The sequence below is a fragment of the Muntiacus reevesi genome, chromosome 1 (assembly GCF_963930625.1).
Source record: "Muntiacus reevesi chromosome 1, mMunRee1.1, whole genome shotgun sequence".
Lineage (NCBI taxonomy): Eukaryota > Metazoa > Chordata > Mammalia > Artiodactyla > Cervidae > Muntiacus > Muntiacus reevesi.
This window is the reverse complement of record NC_089249.1, coordinates 227,607,953-227,635,653: the sequence shown is the minus strand read 5'-3', so window position 1 is coordinate 227,635,653 and position 27,701 is coordinate 227,607,953. Positions and strand designations below refer to the sequence as shown.

The window sequence follows — 27,701 nt, the reverse complement described above, 5'->3', positions numbered from 1 at the left end:
GGGCTTGATAGAAGGCAGGAAACCAAGGTTACAAATGAAAGTGGAGTAAGATACAGTCTTTGGACCTTTGAGCCCCAATCAATGGCTTGCAAAGCCCTCCCAGGGCAGTTCGTGTCTTAATCATTTTTGCACCTGGCACAAAGCTGGGCTCATAATCAGCCTCAAAAGACATTATTGAATTGAATGATGGTTGAGTAACATCTTTGTGGAAAGGATTGGCTCATTTGTCATTATCCACAAGGTTCCCAACAGCAATGCTGCTTATCTAGCAGGTGTTGGCAGCCACAAAGGACATGGTTGGTGGGGAGAGAGTGTGCTGGAGGAGCTGTCAATATTAGTCTTGGAGTCATATTTATTTGCAGAGGCTTCCTCAACCCTCCACTAGCCTTGGTTACCAATCCTCATTAAAGGCCCGATGATGTCAAGCTCTTTACCACAGTGCCCAGACAGAATTATGCTCCAAGCATCTCATTTACTCTCAAACAGAGGCTGGTCTTTTATGGGTGGCTTTGGATATTGCTTTCAGCCCATCAAGTTGACCTTGTTCCTTTTGCTTTACTGGTTCCTTTGTGGGGAGAGCATGGAATAGACCCACTGAGTAGGCACCCTGAGCAAATGCCTTTTCTAAGCCTACCCTCCTATCCCAAACTGATTTGCCTTGGTTGCTGAAGGAGAGAGCAGAGATGATACCCCTTGATCACCTCCCACATCTTTGTTGATTCATAGCACCCTTTCCTAGCATCCTAATCACCTGATGTTGTTATATTTTGCCTTGTAAATCCCATTTTGGAACTCTTGCCAGAGTGAAGCGGAGAGTGGGGGCTATCAGCTCCCCAGCCACAAGTTTCCTAATCTTACTGGAAGGAAGGACTTGGGAAAGGTACAAAGAGGTAGGGTGGGACTGGTGGGGGTTGGGGGGAATAGGCCCTGTATAAAAGCTGAGTAGCCAGATGTTCACTTTCACAGCTCTCCTGTAAGACTGGCAGGGCAGATATAGATTAAAATGAAGCACAAACTCCATTTAAAGTGCATTACAGCCCAGGAATCATCTCCCCTTGGGCAGGAGAAGGGAGGAAAGGGCACAGGAGGCCACATAAGTCTCTTTCCTTATCTAGCACCACATGTCTCTCTCCTAGCTTTGTGAAGGGTGATTTACACCCCGGCTGGAATGACTCTCTTTCTGAGCTGATTACATTGGCAAATGCCCCCCAGAGGCCACAGCAGGATGGCCGTATTCAGAAGCAGCAGCCAATAAATCTCAGAGGTCTATATTGCACTTCTCAGTACCCTCCCTCCTGGCCCTCTGCCAGGTGGGCTGTGGAAGTAGAAGAGGGCTTGGCTGGAAGATTGGGGGAGGACACCCTTCAATACCTTTCATTACCATCTTCCCTAAGTACTGTTCAGTTGTCATTCTTACAAGGCATTCTGCCTCTGTCTTTATCCAGGGAGCAGGTGGGAACCAGCCCAGTAAATTTATCTAATAAATAACCCTTATCTTTATGGGTAGAAGTCCTGGATTTCTCCTAGGTATTTGCTCTTGGTAGAGTGGCTTGCTCTCCTAACCCTCCTCTGAAAATGAGGAGGCTCCTAAATGGTCTCTCCAACCACCTTTCTCAGTGATCTTTCGTCTAGGGAAATCTCTGCAGTTTAGTCTGAGGAAGGTTTGATCCTTCCATCCTTCCTCGTGACACTGAAGGGGCTGAATTTTGGAGGAGTGTAGTCTGGCAAAGGTCCTGGGATCTTGCCCAAAGTCTGTCCCCAGCAAGGTCATTTCACCTGTCTGCAGAATCTTGGGGTTAATAATACAACGGAATCTCACCCCTGAAGATACTGATGCGGGAAAATGATACCAGAGATGTGCAAATTCTAAGGGGGGAAAAAAAACCTTGAAATGCAAGTGCCCTCGTGCATTTGTTACAAGATCTTATTTGGGGTGGTTGTTTCTTGGTGGTAGAGCGGATTCCGGAAAGTGAGATAGGATACTTTTTAAAAAAACAAATATTTGGACCCCCAGGACGACGAGTTTCCAGTGGCAGCTCCCACAGTGACTCGGCTGCTCCGGGGCGCGTGCCCTGGATCGCCCCCACCCCCGCCGCCCTCTGGGTCTAGTAGGAGAGGCTGCGTGATGCGTCTGTCGGCTTTGGAGTTGGAGGGCGGCTCCCGGGACCCTGGTGGGAGAGTGTCGGCGCCGTGGCGCTCCCTGGGAGGAGGGGCGGGAGAAGTGGTGGGAGGTGCCGGTGGAGGAGCCCGGCTCACAGAACTCCTGTGCTAGGAGCCGAGGGTAACGCCGAGTCGGGTGCAGGCAAAGCACCCGACGTCGACAGCCAGCGCGCGCGCACCCCACCATGGCGCGCCCGCGGAACCCGCGACCTTTGCCGCCTGTGCTCCTGCTCCTGCTGCCGCTGCTGCTGCTCCGAGCTGGTAAGTATCGTTGGAGCCGCCCCGGCTGGGGAGCAAGGGGATGGGGCTGGTGGTTACCGTGTAAGTGGGGTGCTGGCACCAGAGCCCAGAGAGGCCTCAGACCCCACACTGCTCCCTGGTGCCGGGCGTCCGTCTGTCCGAGCCTGCAGAACTGGAGGAGGAGGCCTAGGGTGTCAGGAAGGGGCTGGGTTCTACGCCTAGTCCAAGTGTCTGAACTTGTAGATTGAGTGTCAACCGTGGCCAGGGCACCCAGGCATCTCCTCGCTGTCGGTTCCCCCTCTTCCCTCTTTTGAGGTGCTCCTATACAGTCACAGAACAACCCGCAGCCAGGCCGCTACCAAGACAGCATCTCTAGGAGGCGAGGAGAATCAGAAGCAGGACGCCTTTTGCTCCACATGGGCTTTACCACTTCCACCCCGTGTAAAGACTGGGAAAGTGGCCACTAGGTATAGATGACAATATTGAAGTTTTTGTTAGAACTAACTTGTCACTGGGTACTCCCACTGGAGTGGTCCAGTGGTTAGGACTCTGCACTTTCACATACATACACAAAAATTGACTTGTCACAAATTAGGGTTGAAAACTGCTGCCCAGAATTCGCCAACACCATTACTGAGTGGTTGAGAATATTGCTCACCATCAACAAACCACCTCTTCAGGATGTACTTTATGATTATTTTAATTGGAGCAGAAAACTCACTATTGGGTAAGATGGCCTTTCTGTATAGGCTGCCCAGCACAGTGCCTTGCCCTGTTATAGATCCACAATAAGTGTTTTATGGAGTACATGGTGCAAGGCCTGGTTTTAGAACTATGCCATTCCTCTAAGGAGCATGCATGTGACCTCTAGGAGAGGGATGGGTGCATGGAATCTCACTGTGGGGCTCCTGTCCAGAGCTTGGCTGGAGGGACACATGAGGCAGAGATCAGGTACTTATCTGCACATGACCTCCTCCACAAAGTAGGACTGCAGAAGTACAATCTTGACTGAGAGACAGATATGGAAGGAAGGAGGGAAAGTACTGACCAGTTCAGACTGACTTTGTCAGTAAATCAGAGCAGCAAGACATCAATGATCTGATTGAGCTGCCCAGGAAATTTCACTACCCTAACAGTATGGCCGTATGTCAGGATTCGGGTAAATTTTTAACATCTTCCTCATGACCAATTTAGTGGAACAAGTTACCCTGTGTTAGGGATGAAATTTAACATGACCCCCACCTTCTTTTGTGGAGCTGCAATGCCTCCAGATCTACCACTGCTCAGACTTGGTGAACTGTATCAGGTAAGAAATTAGGTTTACTTTTGAAAATTGTTATGACTCAATATTTAATATTTAGTCCAGTTGAAGCAACAAGACTTGAACCTGCTACATTTCTTTTAGCAAGCACTTTCTGGGTACCTACTAGAAGTAACATCTTAAACATGCAGCACTTCTCAAACTGTTTAAATCCATGTCCCTTTTTTGATAAAGATGAAAATCTTATGTCTTCCTTAAATAAATTTTGAAATTTCAAAAGTCCTTTTGTTCATCTTTCACATATAAAATTGTTATGTATGCTTTTTTTATTTTGTTTGTTATCATTGTTGTTTCAGCCATGCCATGATCCTAGTTCATGTTTTGGCCCTGCAAGATCCTAGTTCCTTAACTAGGGATTGAACCAGGGCCATCAGCAGTGAGGGCACAAAGTTCTAACCACTGAACTACAGGGAATTCCTGTCAAGCATGCCTTTTTGAACCACAGGTTCTCTTTGGAAATTCTGATATGTCCCTAAAAGGGTCCCATCCTCTCTCTTTCTTATCCCCTGCATTGAGAAATTCTGATTTAGTCCAATCCCCCTTTTAAAGATCAAAATTATGAATTTCCGTGGTGGTCCAGTGGCTGAGACTCCATGCTACAAATGGAGGGAGACTGAGTTTGATCCCTGGTTAGGGAACTAGATCCCACATGCTGCAGCTATAATCGTGCATGCTGCAGCAAACATTGGAAGATTCCATGAGCTGCAATTAAGATCTGGTACAGCCAAATAAATAAATAAATTTTTTTTTAAGTCAAAACTAAGGACTTCTCTGGTGGTGCAGTGGATAAGAATCTGCATGCCACTGCATGTGACACGGGTTTGATCCTTTGGGAAGATTCCATATGCCACAGAGCAACTAAACCCGTGAGCTACAACTACTGAAGCCTGCACACTCCAGGACCCTCAAACCACAACTAATAAGCCCCTGTGCCACAACTAATGAAGCCACATGCCCTAGCACCAACAAGTCGCAACTATTGCACCTGCATGCTGCAACTACTGAAGCCTGTGCACGTACAGCCTGTGCTCTGCAACAGGAGAAGCCACCACAATGAGAAGCCAACACACTGCAACAAGAGAGTAACCCCCATCTCTGCAACTAGAGACAGCCCACGTGCAAAAACGAAGACCTACCACAGCCAAAAATAAGCAAATAAATAATGACTAAATAAATATAGCAGTGTGTACATGTCAAAAAATAAAAATAAATGCCAAAAAATCCACAATGAACAAAATACCAAAATTTTAAAGCAAAAGTAACAATGCCATGTCGAGGCATATTAGAACCTGAAGCCAAAGGAAAAATCATTACTGCTCACCCTGCCCTTTTTTACACATTGGATATGGCATCAATTGTCAAACTTTAAGGGGCATCATTCTGTCTAGTGAATTTGCTAAAATTCAGATTCTCAGGCATTATCACCAGAGATTCTCGTTTGGTAGTTTGGAGCTAGGGCTCAGAAATGTGCATTTTAATAAGTAATCTAATTGATTATTATATGATTGGAAGAGAATGTTGGACTAACTAAACTTCGCGGCATCTCCTAATTTTGGGACTCTATTAAGTAGAGAGAAGGTGCTCAGAGAAGTTATTGGGGTGGCTCATAAAATATCTGTTATCTGGTTATTTTTTAAATATTAGTGGGAGCTTACAAAGAATAAGCACTGTTCTAAACACTGGTAACAGAGTAGTGATAAGATAGACATGGAGATCTAGCTGGGAAGAAAATTTAAAAATGAAGTAAAAATATATCAAATGGTGATAAGTACTATGCAGAGAATTGGAATAACAGTATGTTAGAGTAGCTGGGGGGCTATTATACTTTGGTTGGTTAGGGATAGACTTTGTGAGATGCCACTGAATGACCAGAAGGGTGCAGTCATGTGAAGATCAGGTGGAAGAGCATGCCAAACAGAAAGGTTAGGTGGACACAAGTTTGTCTTGTTTAATGGCAACCAGAAAGAAGGTCGGTGCAGATGTAGGGAAGTGGGAGAGGAAGAGAGAGCTAGGAGGTAAGGTTAGAGAGTTGGGCAGGGCCAGATCTCTACAAGGCTTTGTAAACCAGGGTTCATAAACTATATCTTAACCTAAGTGCAATGGAAGCTGGTGAAAGGATTTGAGCAGAGAAATGAGATGATCTGATTTACAGTTTCTAAGTTCACTTCAGTTCAATCACTCAGTCGTGTCTGACTCTTTGTGACCTCATAGACTACATGAGAGACTTCCCTGTCCATCACCAACTCCTGGAGTTTGCTCAGTCTCATGTCCATTGAGTCAGTGATGCCATCCAACCATCTCACCCTCTGTCATCCCCTTCTCCTCCTGCCTTCAATCTTGCTCAGCATCAGGGTCTTTTCCAATGTCGGTTCTTCTCATCAGGTGGCCAAGGTATTGGAGTTTCAGCTTCAGCATCAGTCCTTCCAGTGAATATTCAGGACTGATTTCCTTTATGATTGGTTGGTTTGATCTGCTTGAAGTCCAAGGGACTCCCAAGAGTCTTCTCCAACACCACAGTTCAAAAGCATCCATTCTTTGGCATTTAACTTTCTTTATGGCCCAACTCTCACATCCATACATGACTACAGGAAAAAACATAGCTTTGACTAGATGGACCTTTGTTGGCAATGTAATGTCTGCTTTTTAGTATGCTGTCTGGGTTGATCATAGCTTTTCTTCCAAGGATCAAGCATCTTTTAATGATCATGGCTGCAATCACCATCTGCAGTGATTTTGGAGCCCAAGAAAATAAAGTCTCTCACTGTTTCCATTGTTTCCCCATCTATTTGCCATGAAATGATGGGACCGGATGCCATGATCTTCGTTTTTTGAATGTTGAGTTTTAAGCCAACTTTTTCGTTCTCCTTTTTCACTTTCATCAAGAGGCTCTTTAGTTCTTCGCTTTCTGCCATAAGGGTGGTATTATCTGCATATCTGAGGTTATTGATATTTCTCCCGGCAGTCTTGATTCCAGCTTGTGCTTCATCTAGCCCGGCATTTCGCCTGATGTACTCTGCATATAAGTTAAATAAGCAGGGTGACAATATGCAGCCTTGATATACTCCTTTCCCAATTTGGAACCAGTCTGTTGTTCCATGTCTGGTTCTAACTGTTGCTTCTTCACCTGCATACAGATTTCTCAGGAGGCAGGTAGGGTGGTTTGGTATTCCCATCTCTTAAAGAATTTTCCATAGTTTGTTGTGATCCACACAGTCAAAGGCTTTATCATAGTCAATAAAGCATAAGTAGATGTTTTTCTGGAACTCTTGCTTTTTCTGTGTTCCAACGAATGTTGGCCATTTGATCTCTATTTCCTCTGTCTTTTCTAAATCCACCTTGAACATCTGAAGTTCTCAGTTCACATACTGTTGAAGCCTAGCTTGGAGAATTTTGAGCATTACTTTGCTAGCATGTGAGATGAATGCAACTGTCTGGTAGTTTGAACATTCTTTGGCACTACCTTTCTTTGGGATTGGAATGAAAACTGACCTTTTCTGGTCCGGTAGCCACTGCTGACTTTTCCAAATTTGCTGGCATATTGAGTGCAGCACTTTCACAGCATCATCTTTTAGGATGTGAAATAGTTCAACTGGAATTCCATCACCTCCACTAGCTTTGTGTGTGGTGATGCTTCCTAAGGCCCATTTGACTTCACATTCCAGGATGTTTTGCCAAGAGAACAGTTAAGAAATGATCCCATGTAATGCTAGTCAGCATTAAAATTATGTTATATTCACACAATGGAATGCTATACAGCAATGAAAGTAAGCTCTTTGTAACTATACTTAACAGTGTGGGTGAATTTCAGAAACTTAATATTGAACAAAAGAAGCCAAGACACCAAAAACACACATGTGATTGAAAAACAGGCAAAACAAATTACTAATGTTAGAAATCAAGATGTTATATATAATTAGAAATTCATTAAGCTATACATTTTTTGATTCATGTATTTTTCTACATTATATTTTATTAGCAAACATGATATACAAATAACTAACAAAAACATGAAAATATGCTCAATATCATTAGTTATTAGGGAAATGAAAGTGAAAGCCACAATGAGATACTAGCTTACACCCACAAGGATGGCTGTAAAAACAGAACAAAAAACAGAAAACATGAGTTAATAAGTATGTAGAGAAATTGGAACCACCCTCATGCATTGCTAGTAGGAATGTAAAATGATACCAGCTCCTGTGGAAAACAATCTGGTGGCTCATCAGAAAGTTAAACAGAATTATCATATGACCCAGCAATTCCACTTCTAGAGAAATACCCAAGAAAAATGAATACAGGTGTTCAAGCAAATACTTGTGCATAAATGTTTACATATCACCATTCACAGTAACGTGAGGATGGGTTACCCAAGTGTCCATCAGCTAATGTTTACATAAACAAAACAAATTATGGTATCCATACAATAAAATATTATTCTTAAGAAAGAGTGAAACACTGATATATACCACAAAGTGGGTGAACTTCAAAAAAAGTATGTTAGAAGAAAGAAGCTAGATACAAAAGTACATACTGTATGGTTCCATTTACATGAAACATCTAGGATAGGTAAATGTGCAGAGACAGCTGACTACTAGGGGAAGTGAGAATGGAGAGTGACTTTAATGGGTACGAGCTTCCAGTTGGGGTGATGAAAATGAATGGGATTTAGAAGTGATGCTTGTACAACACTGAATATACTAAATGCGATTTACTTGTGCCCTTTAAGATGATTGATTTTATGTTGCATGATTTTTTCTCTCTCTCTCTTTTTTAAATAGTTTGCATCTTTTGACTACCTTCATCCAGTTCTTCCTTCCCACCCTCTGCCTCTGGTAGCTGCAAATCTGATTTCTTTTCCTATGAGATTGCTTGTTTTTGAAGTATAATTGACCTACAGTGCTATGTTCCTGGTGAACAATATAGTGATTTGCTATTTCAATACATCTCAGAACGATCGCCAGATATGAATTTTACTTCAATAAAAATGTTTCACAACCTAAAACAATTTATTTAAAAAAATGGATGCAACAACAAAAAATGGTAATTATGTGAAGTGAAAGATTTGTAAACCAATTGTGGTAACATTTTACAGTATATACATGTATCAAATGATCATGTACGCCTAAAACTTAAAAAATGTTGTATGTCAATCGTATCTCAGTAAAGCTGGAAAACAAAAAAGATGGCTTAATGGTAAGGAAGAATGAATTTCGAAGATGGAATCATAGAGACCAATAAGGACTCTCAACTAGTTCAGACGGGAATTGATGGTGGCTTGAGCTAAGGAAGTAGTGAGAGATGTGGAGAGAAGTGGACAGGTTCCAGATATGCAGTGGAATTGACAGGACTTGCTGGATTGAACATAGGATGTGAAGGAAAGAGAAGAATTCAGAATGACTCCTAGATGTCCTGCCTTGAAAAACTGGGGGATGATGGTGTGTTGTTACCACTTGATAGAGACCCTAAGGCCTAGGGTGCAGGGCCTTTCTCCAGGGCTAACCTATAACCAACCATGATATTCTTGAGTAAGTAACAGAATGAGTAAAAAATACCCCAATCCCAGCTGCTGCTGCTGCTGCTGCTAAGTCACTTCAGTCGTGTCAGACACTGTGCGACCCCATAGACGGCAGCCCACCAGGCTCCCCAGTCCCTGGAATTCTCCAGGCAAGAACACTGGAGTTGGTTGCCATTTCCTTCTCCATTCTCCAATGCGTGAAAGTGAAGTCACTCAGTCCGTGTCCAACTCTTAGTGACCCCATGGAGTGCAGTAATCCCAGCAAGTTCCCAGTATAAGGGTTTTTATTATATATATTTTTTAAGTTTTAAATTTTGTTTACACCATGTTACTCTTAAGTGACTTTTTGTTTTTGGCTGTGCTGTGAGGTTTGCAGGATCTTAGTTCCCTGACCAGGGATTGGACGTGGGCCCCAGCAATGAAAACGCTGAGTCCTGACCACTGAACTCCCAGGGAATTCCCTTAAGTGACTTTTAATGGAAGACTGAGAGTTGTTGCTAACTGTCATTTAGCACTCCCATGCACATTCTCAACTCTCTGGTTATGATGCTAGCCCTGTTCATGGCATAACTCTGCTCAGGGCCCTCTTCCCAGTGCCTGGCAGGGTCATCAGGCTCAGCCTCAAACAGTTGTTCCCCTTCCCTTCCCAGGAGGCTGAGCAGCCTTTCTTTCTTTCTTTCTTTTTTTCTGAGCAGCTTTCTTTATCAAACCCCTGCCCTTTCTCGAGCCTGATCTCTTCTGTCCAGATTGTGACCACAGCAGATCCTCCTACTGGACTTCTTGATCCCCGTTAAAGGCCTCTGTGCTACCCCAAGACTTTCCTGCTAAAGATTTCGTCCAGAATCCCCCCACCCTACCTTATGACTTGGTTTTCTCAGACAGCTAATCTGACCTTATGTGAGCCTCTCTTGACCTCTCTCCCTCCATAGGGGACCACCTCCCCACAGAAGGCCGACTCACAAACAGCTGTATCCAGGCCAGGAGGAAGTGCCAGGCCAATCCCACTTGCAATGCTACCTACCACTACCTGAATTCCTGTGCCTCGAGTATAAGCACCTCATCACCTGCAGAGGAGCCTTTGGTCCCTGAGGACTGCATGGAGGCAGCACAGCAACTCAGGAATAGCTCTCTGATGAGCTGTACATGCCATCGGCGCATGAAGAACCAAGCTACCTGCCTGGACATCTACTGGACCATTCATCCTGCCCGCAGCCTTGGTGAGGCCCCCATCCTAGAGTGGGCAAAGCTAGGGAAGATGGCTTTTGGGAGTTGATTTTTAATCCTGTTGAATATGGGCCACATGGTAGATTCTGACAGGGATGATAATGAAGCTCTGCATTTGACATCAGTAAGAAATGCAAGGAGCAATTGGTTGTATCCTTTTGGGTCCCAGAATACTGCCCTCCCTTCCCACTACTTCCCCCTTTCTTTTACCTGGAAACATGTGACTGCCTCTTGGAAGATCTCTGAACCAACTGAGGCTCAACATGGGGAGCTCCTGGAACAGATGGATATGGAGAGGAAGTGGAGGGAAATGGTCTTAACCCATAAATATAACATACAAATACAAGATAATCCATAGGTTCAGAGAGACTGGGAGACTGTGTCCTGGTGCAACCTTTAACAGAGAGGATACTCATTAACCAGACAAGAGATGGTAAAAGACAGAGGGCACTGGAAGACCAAAGAGGAGCTTCCTCTGACTCTAGAAATCCCTTTTTATATAGTCAATTTTACTGGACTACGCTGCAATAATGAAACAGGGTCTTCTAAAACAAAGGTTAAGTTCTTACTCAGGTTCTGTCTTGGCTGTGTCATATGTCCTCTTCATTCTGGGATCCAGTTCAGCCTCTACCTAGGATGTTCCTTTCTGATGGCAGAGCGAAATGAGCATTGGCAGAATCATTTGATGCCTTTAAAAGTTTCTACTCAAACATTACATGAAATACTTCTGCTCACATTCCATTGACAAGCAGATCACATGGTCAAACCTGATGTCCTCCCCCAGGGGACACTAAAAACCACATGGCAATAAATGAGGATGTGTAGTCTTACAGGAAGGGTAAAAATAAGTAGAAACAGTAATGCAAGCTACTCTAGTACATCACTTGGTCAAAACATTCGTTTCCCTCCCTTCCACAAGCAAAATATATCTACTCACTGTCTAAGGAAGGTGCCTAAGTATTCTATTTAAGCAGAACATCAGATTCCAAGATCCCCGACTTGGATATTATCTTGTGACAATTTCTGTATAAGGTCTGAATGTGTGGTTTGTCTTAATCTAGAAACCTATAAACTAAAAAGTCATCTGCTTCCCATATATACTCAATATATAGTAAGGGAACAGGGACCGGAGAAGCACAACAAACTCAGAAAGAGGAATAATGGGAAGCACACAGGAGACATTGATTCATAGCAATTCTGAAGTCCTGCCACACAACTGATGCAAGGGCTGTCTTCCCTAGGAGTAGGAATTGCTCTTTAATAAGGCCCTGCTTTTGCTTGGGGAGCAAAATCCAAGGAGTTTCTCAGCCCTCTGGGAGGTCCTTTCTTGTCCATTATTTTCTTGGGCTACATCTGAAAAGGGCGATTGAAGCCTATGACCTCCTTAGGGACTGAATAGCATTCTCTGCTTGCTTCTTACTTGAGGAATGTTGGAGCATCTTAAGTCTCAAATAGTCAGAGTCTCTTTTAATACAGGCTGGTAACTCTTTGCAGTACAACTCTGTCAATACATAATTGTGTTTTATATCTTTTGATTTCTGTCACCTCGTGTGCCAGTAGCTGTTCCTATAATCATTTTCAAGACATACATCTCTTTCCAGACCTAATTAGAGGTACCTTGCCCTTATCAAACTTCTGTGCCTGAGCCACTATCTCAGTCTTTTTACCCTGAGCATATTTGTCCAACTGGCAGGATTTATTGGATACTGTCTTAATTGATGAGAGATCTCCACAAAGGGCATGATAGCCACGAACTTGAATTTGTCTTTGCCCCAAGGCTGAGTTGTAGTTGAGCTTATTACTCAAAGCATTTTTCAGTTTTATCTTTTACCATTAGAATATGAGAAGTAGTTGCATTTCTTAATCCTGCAAGTCCTAGAATTTCTGTATTCTTTCTTCTCTGTTTTCTCCTTATTGGTATACTGGTCAGTTCTCTAAGCTTATGTCTTTCTTTTGGTACCTTGCCAAATATAGCCATGAGCATTCACGACATACTAGTAATCTTCCTTTTCTTAACTTCTTCCTCTTAAAGCACAAGCTCACTCAGTACCTCATCTCCCTTCCAGGTTATTGCAGGCAACAATTTTACCAAACATTGTGCCACTGCATAATGAGAGCTGCCAGCCCCCAATAACAGCTTATTCACTGCCCATTGCCCACTCCCAAAGCTAATACCATTTATTTTAGATTTTTTTGTTACTTCAGTACTCCACTTCTAGATACCAATTAAATGTTTAATAGGAGTTTGCTAAATTATGCAACCAACTGCAAAATCCTTGGCTTTCACCAACAAAAATGTAACTTTTGTTCATGTTACACACATCTGCCATGGGCTTCCATGAGTTGGCTTTGTTTTAGCTCCACCTGTCTTCTTCATTTGAGGATCCAGGATGGTAGGTGGAAAAGAACCACAGCAGGACCACGTGAAAGTTCTTAAAAATTCTTCTTAGAGGTCATTAAGTCTCTGCAGCTCACAATCCACAGACCAAGGCAAGTCACATGGCCAAGCCTTACAGTAGGGTGGGAAAGTACAGTACTCTCCTAGGGGGCCTAGAAGGCACATGGCAACAGGTAAGGATATATAATCATCTCCAGCAAGCAGTTGGAAACAGTAATACAATATACCAGTTTCCTTGTTTCCTGACTTCCTCTCCTCATCCTAATCATCTCACTTCTAGGGCTTCACCTGAACCCTCTCCCTAAATCCTCTTGTCTTCCCCTTCTTTTCCCTTGGGAGCTCCCAGGTCTCCTCAGGCATTCAAATCATCCTTTCTGATTTGCTTGATACTATCCATATCCCTTCTTTACTGAAGACATACTCACACAATGTCCCTGCAAGCTCATCTCTGTCTTTAAACAATAATTTTTAACCAGCATTTATTAAGCACCTTGTGTATGAGCTATGCAGTGATTTTTTTTTTTAATTGAGATACAGTTGGTTAACAATGTTGTGTATGCAGTGATTTTATAAGATCCTGTACATCTCTTTCAGGAACCCATAGCCCCATGAGGGCATCTGAAAGAGATGTGTTTTCTTTGAAATCATTGTCTCTCCCTTCTCTGCTTTTCTCAGTTAGGTTCATTCTGGGCCTGGTCACATTTCCATCACCTCAGTGTGTGATAAATCTCCATAGTCAAGTGGTCAGTCCTGGAACAGAGTTCACTATGGCCCCTTCTCCAATGGCAAGAGCAAACAGGACAGAATCCTTGTTTATGTAAACTTGTTTACATACCCACGGGCAATATGTGTAGTAGTTAGGAGTGGAGACTCTGGAATCAGATAATCCAGATTTCAAATCCACTTTTAGCTTATGTGAGCCTGAGCAAGTGAATTAAACCTCTTTTATCCTCAGTTTCTTTTTACCTACCGAAAGACTTCTATGAAGACTAAGTGAAATTGTGTGTATATATATAAGTATAAGTGTATATATATATATAAATAAATATATAACATATAATATAATTATATAAATATTATATATTATATAAATTATATATAAAAACATATTATATAAATATATGACATATTTATATATATAAAACCACAGTGCCCAGTATACAGTGTGCACAACAAACAGTAGCTTTATTATTCTTACCATTAAACCCAGTTTATTCATCAAGCCTAGCCTGAACCTTTATGGCCCTGTTTTTTTTCCTCTCCTTCGCCCAGGATGCAGCTAGTTGGGTAGAGATTGTGCCTTTGCCTTTTCCCCAGGAGCTTCAGCCCCTCCTACTCTCATCCCCAGCCCAGTCCTCAGGATTCTAATGCATCCTACCTTGTCTCTAGGTGACTATGAGCTGGATGTCTCTCCCTATGAAGACACAGTGACTAGAAAACCCTGGAAAATGAATCTGAGCAAACTGAACATGCTCATACCAGGTATGCAGGGCCAGCCGGGGCTGGGGTATGGGAAGGCCTGGACCCTGCGGGAAGGGTGGCTGGTGGGGAACACAGCTGGGGAATAAGAGGGGAGAGTTCTAGACTGCCAGGTGACTAAAGAAGCCCTGTCATGGTGAGAGTCTAAGCTATGGGGCATGATCTAGTCTCACAAGTCAACAAAAAGCAATAGTTATTAAGGAGATAATCGAAGTGAGCCTGTTAGAGCTTCCAGCTTCCAAAGGGTGAATCTCAACAAAGGGTTAGAAGGGAGTGGCAGCAGTTCCAGGGAAAAAATGTGCTGAAATGGAGTATTTACCCTAATTCGAGGCAGCCAGGAAAGTAGCTTGTGGTCCCTGAAGACTAGGAAATTGCTTGTTTTCAACCATTCTAATGGGATGGGTGAGGTGTTGGGCAGGGAATAATGAGAGAGAGTGTGACTCCTCAGGAGTGATTCAGGGTGGGGAGCCATCTGTCTGGCAAGGACTATGGTGCATTTTTTCAAGAAAGTGAGGCTGTTGTGTTAATTGGAGAGGAAGACACACATGCACTCTCTTTTTGAAAGAGATGTGGGATTTGTTGTACAGTCAGTTCTACATGTTAGAATTTTGAGAGAAAAGTATAGAAATTTATATATTAGAAACTCTAGGTTACAAGGAATCTGGGAATAACCTATTCCAGTTACTCCATTGTTCTGACTGCTGAAATATTCTGTTAATAGAAATATCACCATGATTTCCCAAGACTCAGAGTATGGGTTTTTTAATACATGCATCAATCAAAGAAAGATGGGCAGAATACAGATACAGAACCAAAATCCTAAGTAGAATTCGGTTGCATCTGTTGTGGACAGTTCAGAAAGTATACTTTTCCACACCAGGAGGATTGTGGGATCCTAGTTCCCCCACCAAAGATGGAACCCCTCAAAAGTGAAAGACTGGCGTCCTAACTGCTGGACTTCCAGGGAATTTCCCAGAAAGTACTTTAGAACATTGTAGGGCCTCTTGGTTACAGTTTCCACCATGGGATCTCGCTCATTGCATAGGATTGTAAAAAGAATTTGGTTAGATGTATATGGGTTAAAAACAAACAAAAACCTAGGCAAGCAGAGGAGCAGGATGGGGGAGGCTCATGAATACCAATATTCTTTGAGGCTAGCGCAAGGCCGTTTTCAGGGCAGTCCTCCCTGACGGTAGTGCCCTCCCACTTCTGCCCTGGATACATCAGAGGCTGGGCTGCCGGTCTGTGAAGAGGATTGCTGACTTGCTTCCCTTCTCCCCCCAGACTCGGACCTCTGCCTCAAGTTCGCCATGCTGTGCACTCTTAATGACAAATGTGACCGGCTGCGCAAGGCGTACGGGGAGGCGTGCTCTGGGTCCCGCTGCCAGCGCCACACTTGCCAAAGGCAGCTGCGCGCCTTCTTCGAGAAGGCCTCAGAGCCTCACTCGCAGGGCCTGCTGCTGTGCCCGTGCGCGCCCACCGACCAGGGCTGCGGGCAGCGGCGGCGCAACACCATCGCCCCCAGCTGCGCACTGCCTTCGGAGGCCCCCAACTGCCTGGAGCTTCGGCACGTCTGCGTGTCCGACCCGCTGTGCAGGTGCGGCTGCTGTGTGCTGGGTGCTGGTGAACGGGGTGGGTGCCACTCCTTCCGGGCTTCTTCCTGGGCAGGGTTGAATCTAACCTAGCCCAGGGATCCTGGACTGACTTCACCACGTAGCTATTCTGGATACCTTCTGAAACTCTTTTCTAGGGGGAAATGTGAGTGTGTGTGTTTAGGTGTAAAAACCATAGAAAATATAAAAATGTCTTAAAATATCACCCCAAACCCGTCACCTGGAGTTAATCTAACATACTTTGGAGAGCATTTCCTTCCAATCTTTTTTCTCTACAGATAAACAAAATCAGACATTTTGAGGGTCTATTTATCTTGCTTTTCTTCCACTTATGGTACATATCTGGTGAGTATTTTCCGATGGAAGCAGTATGGAATAAAGATGAAGACAAGCTCTGAAGTCACACATATGTGAATTTAAATCCTTATCTGTGTGACCTTGCGTCTATCACTTAACCTAAAACTCTGTCACTTAACCCAGGTACTCCTCTGTAAAAACTGGGATAATAATGCAGACCTCTGGGGATTCTGGTGAGAGTTAAATTATGTAATTTATGTAGAGAGTTAGCTTACTGGTGCAGTTAAGTAAGCACGCAGTAAATGATGGTGCTTATTTTGTAATTTACTGTCCTTTAACAACTTACTTTTTGATTGTGTACATTGTATTTCACTTTATAGATGCCTCATATTTTATTTAATAATTCCTCTATTTATAAATATTTAGGTTGTTTTCTTTACTGCTATAAATAATGCTGCAATAAATATTACTGTTATTCATTAATCTTTGTGCACAAATCGAATTATTGCTTAGGTTGTGTTGCTACAAATGTCATTACCAAATCAAAGAACATGAAGAATTGTAAGGTGTCTGATCAAAATTTAAGCAAAATTTTAATATGGCTTACCTTGACCTTCTCACGCAAATGTTCATCAGATTGAAGTTATCATCCTTTCAAGTGATATTTGTTGACAGTGAGAGTTACACCAACTTTGTGTTGCAGCTTGGTTCTACCACTTAGTTCTCTGTAACCTTGGGCAAATCACCTCTCTTGAGTCCCACTTCCTCTTCTGTAAGATATTACATAGTAAAAGCTCTTAGTTAGCATAATATTATGGGCTAAGTACTATTTTAAGTACTTAACATCTATTAACTCTTCTAAAATTCACAAAAACTCTGTAAGATTGTTATTAGTATTTTTTATCATCCTCAGTTTACAAATGAAGAAACCACAGCAGAGAAAGGATAAATAGCTTACTCAAATTCACCCCTAGATAGTAAATCAGGTTTGTTAATGAAGTTTAGAATGAAAGAAGTCTGGCCTAGAGTCTGCTCCTAAAGGCTCTGCTATGCTGTCTGTTGTTATGCTGGTAGCTGTTACTATTACTATCACAATCACATAGCAAGATATTGTCCCTCCCTTCAAGGAGTTTGCAATTGAATGGGGATGACAGAGAAGTAAACCACTGATCTAACACAAGGCAAAATGTAAGGAAAACTGCACAAATATATACAGAAAAATATATTCATAATTCCATTGCCTAAAGATAATCAGCTTTACCTATTGTAGGATGAGTGTTAAAATAATATCTAACATTTACTGAATACTCACTGTATACCATGCCCTATTAAATACTGTACATTTAATGCTTTTACTTCATCCTCACAAAAGTCCACAAGGTAGTGCTATTTTCATCTCTATTTACTATCAAGGAAACTGAGGTTAAAGAAACTGCCTGAGGTCTCATAATTAGGGATTTTGGAGCCCAAGTCAAAAGTGGTATGCTGTGGAGACTGGGGTGATGGTACATTTGACTGTGACAGGAGCAGGCCTCACTCAGGAGGAGGCCATGGCTCAGGCTCTGAAAGGCAGAGAAAGATTTGGCATGAAGAGAGGCATGTCAGCTAAAGGGGCAGCAAGGTGATGGCTGCAGGGCAGACTGTCAACAGGGACTCTTAAAATTTCCTTTTTTCCAGATCGCGTCTGGCAGATTTTCAGACCCACTGCCATCCCATGGACATCCTAGGGACCTGTGCAACAGAGCAGTCCAGATGTCTGCGAGCATACATGGGGCTGATTGGTGAGGCTGGGGGACGTGGGTAGGGAGCCAACCGGTTGGCCAGCCTGGCGGGTGAAAATGCTCTCAAGACTGAACCCAGATGGAGTGGTCCTGAGACAGGTGGGAGATGGATGGGAGCTGAAGGCGAGGTTGGCTTAGTCACTGATAATCTTCTCTTCACCCCATAGGGACTGCTCTGACTCCCAATTTTGTCAGCAATATCAATGCCAGTGTTGCCTTAAGCTGCACCTGCCGAGGCAGTGGCAATCTGCAAGAGGAGTGTGAGCGGCTGGAAGAGTCCTTCTCCCACAACCCCTGCCTCAGTGAGTGCTCACCAGCTGCTCCCAGTCCCTGTGACTGGTTCAGCTCAACCCTGGGAGAGGGAACGGGTCAGCTTTGTGGTCCACACTGGTTCCATCCATCTCCTGCAGATGGAGCAGCCCCCTCCTCAGCCCTCAACATAAGCTTACATCTCCCCAGCCTGGGCCTTTCTGCCTTCTCCCATTCCCTAAATGACCACCTCCCTGCCCCTGCCAAGCTGCCTCTTCACCTGTCTGAGCCACAGGAACACTTGTCAGCTCAAGGAATAGCAAACAGAATGAGATAATATCCCACTCCCACCTGCCACACACCCACTCTGCTATATGCCAGGGTCCCTGAGACATTTCCTTTCCTTCTTTTGGAGCCTAAGAAATCTCCAACATCTGCCTGCTCTCAGTCTTCCTTCTCTCCTCAGTGGAGGCCATTTCAGCTAAGATGCGTTTTCACAGCCAACTCTTCTCCCGGGACTGGGCATCCTCTACCTTTTCGGTGATGGAACGCCAGGTAGGGGCTCCTCTGTTACACCCCCTCCTGCCTTTTCTGGACTGTCAGGGGAAACCCAGACAAGGGAGACAAGAGATTGGGGGTGGCATGAGTTCCTTGTGGTTATGAGGACTGTAGACCTCTAATGGACACCTCAGGGGAGGGGAACAGGCCTTGATGGAAGCTGAGGTGGTACAAAGGGTGGAGCTGACTCCATTTCATTTTTTCCACAGAACAAAAACCCTGCTCTGAGGCTACAGCCTTGGGTGCCCACTCTTTTCTCCTGTACTCTTACCTTGATTCTGCTCTCGAGCCTCTGGTAGCTGGACTTCCTCAGGGGCCTTCTTCCCCTCTGCCACACCAGCTGACCTGCTGCCTGCAATGGGTGAGGAAGGAACAGCATCGGGAAGGAGGTTCAGTCTACCACGTGGCAACCCTGACCTATGTCCAGTCAACTCCAGATGAAGTCATGGTAGAAGCTGACTAGCCTCGTTCTCATGCCCTTCACTTCTTTTTTTGTTTTGTTGTTGTTGTTTGGCCGTACCACACGGCTTGTGGGATTTTAGTTCCCCGACCAGGGATTGAACCTAGACCCTACCAGTGAGTACTCAGAGTCCTAACCACTGGACTGCCAGCGTCATTCCCTTCACTTCTTGTTGGGCTGCCCCTTCTTAGGACTTCAGCGTATCACCTGGTGGTATCCAGCTCTCCCAGGCTCTCTCCTTATCTCTTTCTCCTGCCCAACCAGGATCACTCAGGCTCTTAACAAATGAGTCACATTCTGCTGCATTCTCCAGGTAGGCAGAGTTGGGTGTTCTGAAGTGACCTAGAAAGACATTCCTTATGGTGAGGAAAGCTGGAGGAAGACTCCTGCCTATCCCTAGTTTTCTTCTCTGAGTGGGGGATGGGAACCTACTGCCAGCACTTGGGCTTCAGGAGCTGGAGCATTTGGGCCTTGCTTTCTTCCTGCTACTGTCCTAGAGTCCCCTTAGCCTCTTGGATTATGATTAAACATTTTGACTTAAAACTTTTCTGTTTTCCCATTGTCTCACATTGTGAATTTATATAGAACGAGGGGTGTTACAGACACAAGAGCACAAGCCAGGTTATCTAAGAGACACAGTGACCCTGCCACCAGGCTCTGTGTGACCCCAGGCAAGTCTCTCAGCCTCCTTGTGCACTGGACATGGAGTTGGAAGAAAAGTAACTTACGTGAGGCTGTACCAGGTACTAGTCCCAGCTGCTGCCTAGGATCTGCTACTCCCTGTACATCTGTGCACATGAGAACCTGTAGATATGTATAATATTTTGTAAGTAAGATCAGGCACTGCCTGTCAAAGTGTAAGTCACAGACCCCTTTCAACATCCATGAGAAGAGCTTGAAATACATCATCCTTTTCATCAGCTGCGTGACATGGACTTGTATGAATGCATATTCCTACATACATAGTTTATTTAACCGGTTCTGTATTGACGGATATTTGTTTGTCTTCACATTTTTCTCTGAGCCAAGTTTTAAGGCAGCGAGGAGGTGACTGGGGGTAGGATGTGCAGAAGAGCTGCCAGAACAATGGGTGGCATAGGGAAGCCACTCTCTAAACATTCTTGTATCCACATACTCCTGCCCCAGGAAATGCCTAGCCAACCTGCCATTCTGTACACTTCAGTGGGGTACCTGGTGGACTGTCCTCTTTCCCTCCCCCCCAGGAAGATCTCTGAACCGTCAGGGCCTCTCCATTTGCTTTGGCTCTATTATCATGGGGCTGGGGAGTTGAATGGTATAGTCATTCCTTGCTAAGTGCTTGAATTAGACTAATAGGTCATCTGTACTTTTCTCTGAAGAAGGTCCAAATTCCTGGTAAACAACCAGACCACTCTCCCTGCTTAGGGCCCAGAGCCAAGACCCGGGGTGGGGGTGCACAGTGGCTGGACTGAAGCTTTTAATGGTATCATGCATGGCTGGCCAGGGTGGTTAATGCCATTAGACTAGTTTCTGGGTAATGAGGTGGGAAGGTCTGCTGGCAGCAGTGGTAAGCAGAGAATGCTGAATTACAGGTCTCTGCATGACTGGGGTGGAGCAGATTGTCTTAAACAGCTATCTTGAAATTCACCCATTCAATCTTGTATTCATTCAGCAAACCTTAGCAAGTGCTTGCTCTGTTCCAGGCTGTATTTTTCAAGATCTGTCCCTGCCTATTCATGTGCTAGCATTTTGGTGAAGGGGCAGCCCAACCCAGGACTTTGGCAACTGGACCTTGGCTTTAGGCACTTGGGACTTTTCAGTTATCCTGACTGATTGTAACACTCAGCTGTTTGACCTTGTGAAATACTCTTTATCCTTCTGAACCACCATTTCCTCATCTCCAGTAGGGATGCCAATAAGAGTACTTAAAGGTTGCACTTTTGCTTTTGTTTTAAATAAATACATTAGCAATTTAATTTCAGTTAAAAAAAAAAACAAATTAGCAACATCAACTAATATTTACATCAATTTAAATGGTTTTGGTTGGCAATGTTTTTGGATTCTTATTTCTGTAAAAGCTTATAAGCGTGAAGAATTTATGTTCATTTTGATCTCCATGTATATTTGTTAGATAATAGTAAAAATATTTAGAACTATCAGGATTGCTTGAAGACTAGAAATAATTATAACGTTTAACATAGTGCCTGATACAGGATGAAGAGTCAATAAATGGCAGCTGTTACTATTATTATTTCTGGGAGGGGATCTGTGGGTATTATGTATTCCACTTCCAGCCCTGGAACCCTGGTGAGTGATGATGCTGGCTCTGCCTCCAACTGGGGGCTGAATTCTGGGTGGGGCTGCTTCTGGGCGATTTGCTATTCAAGCTCTGAACTCCAGGATGAAAACCAGAGCTCTTGGTTTGTAGCTGAGGCCCTGAGGGACCTTGGACCAGGTGTGGAGTCAAAGACAATGTCTCAGTCAAAGATCTTTTGGCTGCAAGTAACAGAAGATCCCTTGGAGGAGGAAATGGAAACCCACTCCAGTATTCTTGCCTGAAAAATCCCATGGACAGAGGAGCGTGGCAGGCTATAGTCCAAGGGGTCACAGAGTCCAACAGGACTTAGCAACTGAGCACGCATGCACACAACAGAAACATTAGAATTACTTAGTAAAAAGGGAATGTCATGCAACCTAACTCCAGGAAGTTCAGCTGGGGCCTTGGCGAGACTGAAACTAAAAAGTCAGGAGCCAGTCTTCAGCTCCAACTGTTGAAGGCCTAGACATCTTGGGCCATCTACTTCATTCTCTCTACAGACCTACTTCCTTTGCATGACCTTCCAGGGCCAGCATCTTCAACCAGATGATCTCCCATCCCAGTTCCAAAGTCATGAAAAATCTGACTGTGCACAGGTTTTAGATTGGCTTTCCTGGGTTGAGGGCCCATCCCAGGTCTATCAGCTGGGTAAAAGAAACACAGACACACATGCAACTAAAGTAATTACAGGGTCCCAGGCCTTTTAGCCAAAAGCAGTTCTCAGAGAAGCAGTGTGTCTCAGCAAGACCCCAAGAACATAGACTCTTGGCAGGGACTTGAGGTAGATTTTAATCACCCGAGGTCCAACTTTGCTTTTTTTGTGACTTCCTTCCTGATGTAGGAGTGTCTTCTTTGAGCTTCCTTCTTGAAGGCTGGGAGTTAGGGACAGACGCCCAATGTTGTGGCTCCTTTGAGTCTGAGAACCATCCTGAGAGCTAAATGGCTCTCTTCTTTATGGCTGCAGAAGGAGGCTTTACTACTGTGGAGCTTGCTAGCTTTCTGGTCCTGACAGTTGAAGAGTGAAGCAAAGTCAAAGGGATCAGAATATGCCACTCTAAAATATGCCATTTTGACATAAGGATTATTTTGATCTGAAGGCAATTAAGAACCAACAACAATGTCTCTGTCCTCCCCTTACCTGCCTGAAAGGGCATAAATGAAGATGGGGAGTCAACACCAAGATAAGCTTGCACAAACAGACCTTACGAAAATAGCCATTACTTCCAATTTCCCCCCCCATATATTTCTTAGTCTCTTCTGCACAATTTATTGTTCCCTGGGGCCCAAACTCTCTATCCTTTGTTAAGAGGGTACATAAGGCCCCTAGTCTAATCTCAAGTCTTATATAAGTTTCACTTCTTTTCTGTAAACTCCCATGTAGGTAAATATTAATAAAAACTGTACCTTCTCTCTTGTTAATGCATCTTTTGTTAGCTTAATTCACAAGCCTGCAATTACTGACCATAAGAGAGTAGAAGAAAAGGGTTTTCCTCCGCAACAGAAGCAGTGCCACTTCTTTGGCTGATAACCCTCCATTTTTGCTTCTGTATCCCGTCTTATTGACAGTCAAGGCTCTTACTCTCATTCCTCTCATGGAATCTTGGGTTCTCAAAAATTCCCGACTCTTTTCAGCACCTCTGCTTCTCTCAGGAGGAAGCCTATTCACATGGGAGACTTGGTGCAATGAAGTTCCATCCTCAGATGCTGAGCTGGTCAAGGCCTTATCTGACATACTGTGGGAGTTGTGGGGGTGGAGGAGAGACAAAGACAATAATAATAACTAACATTTATTAAGAGTTTAATGTGTGCAAAGCACCAGGCTAATGGCTTAAAGAGCATTATCTCATTTGCTTTTCAGAAGTATCCTCTTTTATTTTCCTTGTTTTACAAGGGCATTGTAGCAAAGCTAAGCAACTTGTCCAAGGTTATGGGGCTAACACGCGTCTGATCCAGGATTCAAACCTCAATCTCCCTGACTCCCAGGTGCAATCTTTGATCCAGTGATCACATTCGTTGGGGTGAGATCCCACTACCTAAATTTCAACAGAGGCCATGATGAGGAGCATGGGGTCAGAGGGCTCTTTTAGGTTACAAACATGACTTCCTCAAAGAGAAGTTATTTGGACTGGATCTTGAATGAATAGGGTTTATCAGGTAGAAACTGGGGAAAGGGCACCCCAAAAATCAGAGTGGGCAAATGCAGGCTGGAAAGGGAGGATGACAAGATGTCTGCTGTGACTGGAATTATTTGAGGGGAGGTGCTCTCAGGTCTTCCTGTCACTCAACTCCCCATTTCACTGTCCTAGGGGAGGGTTCTCCTCTGGGGACATAGCCAACTGCAGAGCTGCTGTTGAGAAAGCCAGACCCTATGAAGCAGGCAGGAGTCTTGGGGAACTGGTGTGCCAAGTTCTGGCTTGGCATGCTTGGCATCTCTGGTCATAGGGAGCCCCATGGCTTCTTGACCCCTCGGTGACATCCAAGGCACAGAGGTCATCACTGTGTGGGTGAGCAGATAAAGTGAGACTGTCTGGCCTGGAACAGTGAAAAGCAGAATGGAATAGCTCATCCCCTATAGAGGGATACCAGCAAATAACCACTCCCCACCCTTCCCACCCCCCACACCCATGATCTTCCAGTTGCTATGGTCAACTGTAGTGTCAGGGCATTTCAAGAGTCTGGTCTTCCCAGACTTTGGTTGGCTTTGGGGTTCCCATGGAGGCTTCTTCCTGCTGTACCTACTGTGGACGAGGTATGGCAGGCAGTAGGCACATGTAGAAATGAAGACAAATTTTGTGATGGAGACAAACAACAGAGACATCATTATTTGAGCACTTGATACGTGTTGAACATTGCACTGAGAGTTTTGCATATGTATCTTTTTAAAGCTAAGTTGCCTCATAGGCTTGTCTCCACATGGTATCATCTGGCATCCATAATATTTGAAAAAACTTAAAGAATTATTGTACAGTCTTTTAAAAAAAAAAAAAAATACACAGCAAAACCGAAATCCTTTCCCCCTATCTGTCTCTCTCTATTGTATACACAAAGCAGCAGCCATCCCCACAGAATCTCTTCTCTCTCCAGGAAGCTCAGAGGAGAGATTTACACCATGAATATATGTAGTTAATATTTTTCCTTTGTCTCACATGTGTAATACAGTTTAAATTTCCTCATGTCTCTCTAAGGGCAGACACTATTATCCCCATTTTACAGATGGAGAAACAGATGTCCAGAAATGAATTATTGCCCAAGGTCACATAGCTAATCCCTGGCAAGTATCTTTTTTTAATTTTTTTTTTGGCAAGTATCTTTTTTTTTTTTTTTTAATATTTTTTTTGATATGGACCATTTTTAAAGTCTTTATTGAATTTGTTAGAATATTGTTTCTGTTTTATGTTTTGGTTTTCTGGCCACAAGGCATATGGGATCCTAGCTCCCTGGCCAGGGATTGAACATGCACCCCCTGCATTGGAAGGTGAAGTCTTAACCACTGGACTGCGAGAGAAGTCCCTGGCAAGTATCTTTTAAGCAGAATTTGTGCTTGCTGTGAAAATACCTGTGATCTAGGGTCTGTGAGGCTCTTGAGGAAGAGGCAGTTCATTCATTGTGGGGGACTTCATGGAGGAGGCAACATTTGAGTAGAACCTCAAAGAATAAAGAGAAGCTCAACAGATAGAAAAGGGCAGTAGAAGTGTTCTTTAGGAAGGCAGGAAAGCCTGAGAGATGAACATAGCAAATTATGAGGTGTCAGAAGAGAGGCAATCTCATTTCTCCCCATCTCATGCCTCCCTCTCAGTGGTTATGGGTCTGGCATTTAGGAGACTTGCCTCATTTCCCAGCTTTGCCCCAGGCACATTCTGCCTGTGCCCTTTAAGAGCCTCCCTCACAAAGCTTCCTTGTGTCTTCTGAAAGAGACCATCTAATTCAGACTGGTTTCCTACCCACCATTCCCCTCCCCGACATAGGGGAAGAGAGAGAAATGTGGTGATGGAACACAGAATGAACCCCCTCTTAGGCCAAATCAAATACACTTAATTCTTCAGGAATTACATGTCAAGAGTGTCTTAGGAAACGCAGCTCTCTAGCTGTTCAGTGGAAGCGCGTTGTAGTGAAAAGAGCAGAGTGGAAAGTGGATTCTCCCTTTGCATCTCAGCAGAACTACTTATCAGCTAGATGACTTCAAGCAAATTGCTAACTTTGCCAAGCTTCATTTTCTTGATCTACAAGAATCATGGGCCCTATTGTCAAAAGGTGGTGACTGGTAGGGTTTGTCACAGAGGGAGAAGAAATGGCTGGCTGGGAACATACTGATCTGATAGTTACTTTGGTATCGGGTGTCAGGGACTTGTTAAATCCAGATTTCTCCTGCAGGAAGTGGACAGTATAGGCCAGAAACTTGCATTGTTATTTCATGGGTTTAATGTCTAAATATAGTTTTTCATATTCTCCCTTAGCCCAGAAGAGATTTGCGGTGGCTTATACAAATACACAATACAACAAAATGAAAATAAAGGCACAAAAACCAAGATGAAGAGAGAACACTGAGTGATAGATCATTTCAGTAATCTGTAATGTGTGTGAGCAGATCCTGCCCAAATGAATACCATTGGCACAAAACCCTTAGTATTAATATATCATGCTTGCAGGTAGTAGGGCTTAGAAAGTATATCTTAAATGGAGCTAAAGGTAATACTTCTATTTTAGAAATGAAACTGAGGTGAAGTCCTGCTCTGGTTCCAGCATATACTGTGCATGTGCCTGCCTGAGGGAGCAGGAGAAGAAACCCTTTGTAAATTATACAAAGTTTGGGTCCCTTGTGTTTGACAAGAGACCAGAGGCAGCTGCCTCTGCTTTCTCTGCTGCCCAAGGAATCACAAAACCTGATTGAAATGGCCAGACAAGAGAAGGGAGGCAAAAGCGAATAAACAGAAATTAGCATTTCAATAAATTATCCTGCCACTGAAATGTATGGAGTGTTCGTTATGTGTCAGTCAGCCTGCTCAGTCCTTCACATTTAGTATATTTCATGTTAATGTTGTCTATATTACACGTTAGAGGGAGCTAGCCTAGGAGCTAAGGACACAAGCTTGGGTAAGAGGGGTAGAGCCCGGTCTCCCTCATTGGCTTGCTGCAGTCCTTGGTTGATTATTGCCTATGTTCCTTCACCTGCGGACCCCAGTTTATCCCTTTCTTGGGTGGTGGTAGGGAATCTGTAAGCTAAAGCATGACACAATATTAGTATGCAGTAAACAACATAAACAGCGGCAATAGTTTTTTGCCTTATAAGGATGGCTGCTGCTGCTGCTAAGTTGCTTCAGTCGTGTCCAACTCTGTGAGACCCCATAGACAGCAGCCCACCAGGCTCCCCTGTCCCTTGAATTCTCCAGGCAAGAACACTGGAGTGGGTTGCCATTTCCTTCTCCAATACGTGAAAGTGAAAAGTGAAAGTGAAGTCGCTCAGTCATGTCCGACTCTTAGCGACCCCATGGACTGCAGCCTACCAGGCTCCTCCGTCCATGGGATTTTCCAGGCGAGAGTACTGGAGTGGGGTGCCATTGCCTTCTCCGTTAAGGATGGCAGGGACGTCCAAATTCTGAAACACTATCCCCCGCCCCCTCCACCACTCCCACCTCCCAGGCCCCTCGGTTTGGTTAGGGTAGTAACAGGCGCGGGTTCTCCCCCGAGCGGGCTCCGCGGGGGGGAAGCCACAGGCGGCGTGCAGAAGGGGCGCGCCGCCTAATGCAGTTGGCAGTTAATTAGAGGGAAAGGTTATGTCATTAACGGTGAGATCGATGCAAAGGGAATTAAGAGGCTCTGGCAGTGCTGCTGCCGCGCTCTGTGCGCGGGCCACAGGCCGAATTCAAGCAAAACTCAATACGCATTAGCGCACTATCTGTGGCTGCCCCGGGCGCGAGTTGCAACATCCTAGTTGGGTGGCCCGGAGCAGAACGCGATGCCTTGCTGGGAAGAGCCAGTGTCCCAGCCTGGGCTGCCCGGATCCCCGCGAGGGGTGGGATGCGGGATGTCCTCCCCTGGGGAGGCTAGGGGCAAGATGGCTGCCTCCTCATCAGGGGCCCTCCCATGACTTTAATCACAAGGAAGCCAAGCTG

General features: G+C 44.4%; 1 protein-coding gene across 3 annotated transcripts; it reads left to right on the top strand.

Annotated features, from left to right (window-relative positions):
* Positions 1-82: 82 nt before the first annotated feature.
* On the top strand, positions 83-19,731 carry GFRA3 (GDNF family receptor alpha 3). 3 transcript variants are annotated; one of them, XM_065918632.1, is made up of 9 exons: positions 83-880; positions 2,273-2,421; positions 10,166-10,453; positions 14,248-14,340; positions 15,622-15,934; positions 17,925-18,028; positions 18,196-18,330; positions 18,744-18,832; positions 19,045-19,731. In XM_065918632.1, exons 2-9 carry the CDS (start codon positions 2,346-2,348, stop codon positions 19,132-19,134), a joined length of 1,188 nt encoding a protein of 395 aa, XP_065774704.1. In that variant the 5' UTR covers positions 83-880; positions 2,273-2,345; the 3' UTR covers positions 19,135-19,731. The 3 variants fall into 3 exon arrangements, with proteins under 3 accessions (XP_065774704.1, XP_065774705.1, XP_065774706.1); XM_065918633.1 differs by having other exon boundaries at positions 83-890; XM_065918634.1 differs by lacking the exon at positions 83-880 and having other exon boundaries at positions 966-2,421.
* The last annotated feature ends 7,970 nt before the right edge of the window (positions 19,732-27,701 follow it).